The 4976-nt window shown below is 38.5% G+C and overlaps 1 protein-coding gene across 1 annotated transcript in view; it reads left to right on the top strand.

The window, feature by feature from the left end:
• Nucleotides 1–1212: 1212 nt before the first annotated feature.
• LOC119411119 (acetylcholinesterase-like) overlaps nucleotides 1213–4976 on the top strand; it is a 7057-nt gene continuing 3293 nt past the window's right edge. The window contains exons 1-3 of the mRNA XM_037678047.1: nucleotides 1213–1518; nucleotides 4142–4351; nucleotides 4434–4591. Of these exons, the coding sequence (XP_037533975.1) occupies nucleotides 1295–1518; nucleotides 4142–4351; nucleotides 4434–4591 (592 nt within the window). The 5' untranslated portion in view covers nucleotides 1213–1294. The remainder of the gene's footprint in view (nucleotides 1519–4141; nucleotides 4352–4433; nucleotides 4592–4976) is intronic.

The raw sequence follows: 4976 nt of genomic DNA, 5'->3' as shown, positions 1-4976 counted from the left end.
CATCCATCCATTATCTTTTACCTGCTTCTTCCATTCTGGGTCATGGGGTCGCCGGTACTCATGTCCAGCAATCACTGTGCGAGGGGCGAGGTACATCCTGGACAGGTCGCAAGTCCATCACAGGATATTCTAAACAATGTTTCTAAACTCTAAATGCTCTAAAAGAGCACAGCATGTCATGAACTCAGCTCTCTGTCATGGCTGCACTCTGCACTCTCGGCCACGCCCACTTCTCCACTGACGAATGGAGATGCAAAGTAGCGAGGGACTACTATAATCAGTTTTTATGATTACAGCAGTCCCTCACTTCTTCGCGGTTCATTTATCGCGGAGTCGCTATATCACGGTTTTTCAAAGTAAGACTGGACATCACACAACTGACTGATTGATGGATGAGCCACGGGTTGTTCATTTAAAATAAATTATGTTTAAATGATTTTGCACCATGTGTGAAACCCACAAGTGCACGAGAAAGCTCCCTCTTGCAGCTGATCAGCTGATCTCCTTCTCTGTCACACACACACACACACATTTCTCCTGCAGCAGCTTTGTGAAGGTTAACCCTTTGCTGTCCAGATGCACTGATAGACTCTTGTCTTTTAACTTAAAATTCAAAGTATGTCACATTGTAAAAATCATCATAAAGACAAAATATAAACATGTTAAAAGTTATTTTTAATTATTTTAGAACTTCATGTTCAGTTGTTTCAGTGGAACTGATCAAGAAGTACATTGCTGCTCCGTGCTGCAGAGCTGAAGCTGTGTGACATCCCTTTGATGTACTGCTGCACTTCTCTTCTCTACAATTTAAATTTAAATACTGTAACATTTTGAATAAACAATCCATGCTGCATGGATTGTTTATTCAAAATGTTACAGTATTTACATGTAAATAGTTTATTTGAGGAGGAAGAATGGGAGTAACAGGTGATGTGTGTGATTACAGCCTGGCACAAGTCTTGACAAAGTTTACTGAACTTGAACTTGAACTACTGGATCCCTACTTTGCAGTTTTTCACTTATCGCAGGTGTGCGTGGTCCCAAACACCCGCGATAAACGAGGGACCACTGTAACTCAATTGGTAGCTCAGTTTTGTACACTGCATTGTCAACTTTGAATTAATAGTGTAGTTATGGTGCAGTCTCATGTGTGTATATATATATTTTTTTTTACTTTGTACACTGACTCATCTTTTTATATATCCAGGTGCTGTTAAATAGCAGTAATCTTCCCAAAAAGGAGCTACTGATTGGATTAAACAAAGATGAAGGAACTGCCTTCCTTGTTTATGGAATGCCTGGTTTCAACATCAGCAGTGAAAGTCTCATTTCCAGGGATGAATTCCTGAGAGGTGTCCCACTGTCAATGACCAGTGAAAGCTCTGTCACAAGAGAAGCTGCCATTTTTCATTACACAGATTGGACTGATGTGCATAATAGGACAAACAACCGTGATTCACTTGGTAGCCTGGTTGGAGACCAGATGTTTAACTGCCCTGTGCTGGACTTTGCTCAAAGGTAAGGAGCAGTCTCAGTTTTTAAAATGTTATCTGGAGCTTAAAAGTTAATTTTAAAAAATATCTCTATGTCACAAAAATAATTTGATAAAGACTTTCTTTTTTCTTTAACAATACCAGAATATTAAATAAATGTTTTTACAATATGCATCAGTTGACCTACATCTTTGCCACTCCTTGTGATCATGTGTGCTGCTGTATATATTTTTCGGTTAACACTTGTAGGGACATCCTTGTGTTTTGTGCAAAATTGAATTTATGGCTTTCAAGCTTTGTTGTCTTTATTTTTTTTTCTGCATAAGCAGGGGTCTGCAACCTGCGGCTCTGGAGCCACATGCGGCTCTTTGGTCCTTCTGCAGTGGCTCTTTCAAGCGTTGACCAAAACTAACATAAAACTGAATTTTATCGGTTGTTATACAAATGACAAAAAGGAATAGTTTTAGCAGTTTTCCTGTCATTTCTTTTGTAAATATGTGAATATTGGAACAAGTACAAGGAGTAAAACATACTCACTTTAACTTCATGCTTTATCTCTATACTTAATAAAATTTTCCACAATTAAAAAAATATATAGGTCTGCTTAGTTCATAGTTTTTATTAATTAGAAAACTACTACCCCCCCCCCCCAAGAATCTGGTCTTTTCATTTGTCTTAAATTGTAAAAATATAAATTATGATATATTTTTAGCTTAAAGTCACCCCTAATGGCCACACAAGTCTCCTCCAAAAAAACCTAAAATGGCCCATGGACCACCAGTTGATAATCACAGTTGTAGCATCGGCTCTGATCACTTTTAATTTAGTGAAGGAAGGTGTAAAATGGTTCTTTTGATCATAAAGGTTGCAGACCCTTGTGCATGAAGAACAAGACAAAGAGGAACAAATTACAAGTTTTTGCAACAAGCTTTTGCTACAAAAAGGCATACATATAAAGTTTAAAAGTACTCATTGCAAACTGGGAAGTCAAACAACTATAAACAAACGTTATTCTGAACTAGATCAAATGGTGCAGTTTGAAAGCATTTGCTCCAGTATATGCATTTTTTAATCGATATGCACTCCATATAAACATAGCCCTCAGATGAATGCATAATTAATCAAGTGGCAGATTGTGTCATGTGACCGACCCATCTTTGGATGGCCATAGTCTGTGTAGGTGATCAAATAGCAGATTTGGACAAACGTAGAGATGAGGAGACACTTGTTTGAAATGTGAGAGTGAATTAGCTGCTAAACCACAGTTAAAGGGGAAAAGACAAATGAGAAAACTGCCCTGGGAACAAGAATTTTTTCAAAAACACTTTTACACGACTTGTTCTAGACTAGTAAGTTTACCATTTCAATCAAAGCTCTTTTCATCTGCATGGACATAAGCCATAATCAGTTGCAAAGTTTAACAAACTGCTGTACAGTAAGTGGGGCCACAGTTGCTCAGTGGTCAGTACCACAGTCTTATAACCCTAGGACTGCAGGTTCAAACCCATGTTACGTCAGGAAGGGCATTCGGTGTAAAACAATACCTCAATCTTTAGGTGAGTTTGCTTGTTGTGACAACCCCCGCAGAAGAGAGAACCATCCATCATCCATCCATTATCTTTACCCGCTTATTCCTTTTCGGGTGGTGGGGGTCACTGGTGCCCATGTCCAGCCATCACTGTGCAAGAGACGGGGTACACCCAGGACAAATCTCCAGTCCATCACAGGGACACATAGAGACAAACAACCATTTACTCTCTCACTCACACCTAGGGACAATTTAGAGTTACCAATCAGCCTAACATGCAGGTTTTTGGTCTGTGGGAGGAAACCAGAGTACCTGGAGAAAACCATGCATGCATAGAGAGAACATGCAAACTCCACCCAATGGTCCCCGAACCGGGATTTGAAACAGGGTAACTTGCTCGCTCTACCAACAGTGCCACTGTGCTGCAAGTGAGAAGTCCTATTGCCTCAGATTTGTTAAATTCAGTCACACTAGTGCAAGCAAATCAAAGTACTCGCTCATACATCACCCTTGCAAAGCAAAAAAATAAAATAAAAATCTGACAAATATGAGGCAGACTCAGCCCTAGGGGAAACGTTCAAAAATATTATTGACCAGTAAATTATTATACTACTAAATAATAATGTCACCTTAATAATGAACTAATAAATTGTGCAGATTGTTTAAAAATATATATTTTTAAATCAAATAGAATTTTTTTCTACTTTGTAGGTTAGTGTTAAGTGGCTTTACTTAAATTGAAATTGATTTTTGAAAAAAAATAAAAAATAAATACATAAAGAACCTAAAGTCTAGAAAAAAATTCAAAAATACCTCTCATATTTAATCGAAATATAAAAAGTGTGGTAATTTAAGACGTTTGCACAGCTCTGTAAGTAATGTACAGTATCCAACCTCCAAAACAGTGCTCCAAATGAGAATTGCTGTATCAGCACTGTTACAATAATTTTGTCTTTTATTGTCATAAAGGAAAGATGGACTGTTTTATTTTTATGCTTGACATGTTAGAGTGATATATATATATACATATATATATATATATATATATATATATATATGTGTGTGTGTGTGTGTGTGTGTGTGTAAATTTGTACATAATTTATGTATTTACTTATTCCAGGTACTCAAAAGGTGGTGGTAAGACCTTCCTGTATTCATTTGATCACCGGTCATCTCGTAACCCCTGGCCTGAATGGATGGGAGTTATGCATGCCTACGAGATAGAATTTGTCTTTGGAGTACCTCTGAATACATCCCTTGGATACACCAAGTATGAAGTGAACATGACCAAGAAGTTTATGAAACACTGGGCCAACTTTGCTCGAACAGGGTAGGCCAACTAGTGAGTTGCAAGATTACTCAATGGCCGTTGAAATGCAATTTAACAGTAACGTTCATGTCTTTCTTTTCAGGAATCCAGAGATTGATGGTGCTACCTGGCCATTGTTTACCTCAGAACAGCAGGAGTACATAACTTTGAACTATCACCATCCAGTACAAAGAAGGATGATGAGAGTCACAGAGTGTCAGCTCTGGAACAAAATACTGCCTCAAATACAGAAGAACTCAGGTTAAACAACACACAAGCTCATGTGCTGCCCCCCTACACACACACACAACATGCTGTCTATCCACCTTATTCCTAGGCCCCATGCAGTCTTGCTCGAATTATGGCGCAGACCAGAACTAGCATTTGCTTATTTGCCAACAGTACGAGCCAATAAAAAAGGTTGAATCATGTCATCTGGACTTCGTTTTTTTGTTAAAAAGAAACGTTTCGCCCCTCGTCCAAGAGGCTTCGTCAGTCTGAGGCCTAGCCATCTGGTATTACCCAGAAGCCACCCTGACTCTTGTGTTTCAAGCCTGCCTCAGATACCCCTGAAGTCTGGCCTTTTCACTAATGGTTTCAAAAACACAAAGTTTGTTTTCTCAGTCATCCAGGTATATAACAACAA

The sequence above is a fragment of the Nematolebias whitei genome, chromosome 6, assembly GCF_014905685.2.
Source record: "Nematolebias whitei isolate Nwh7 chromosome 6, NemWhi1, whole genome shotgun sequence".
NCBI lineage: Eukaryota > Metazoa > Chordata > Actinopteri > Cyprinodontiformes > Rivulidae > Nematolebias > Nematolebias whitei.
This window is presented reverse-complemented; position numbering and strand designations above follow the sequence as displayed.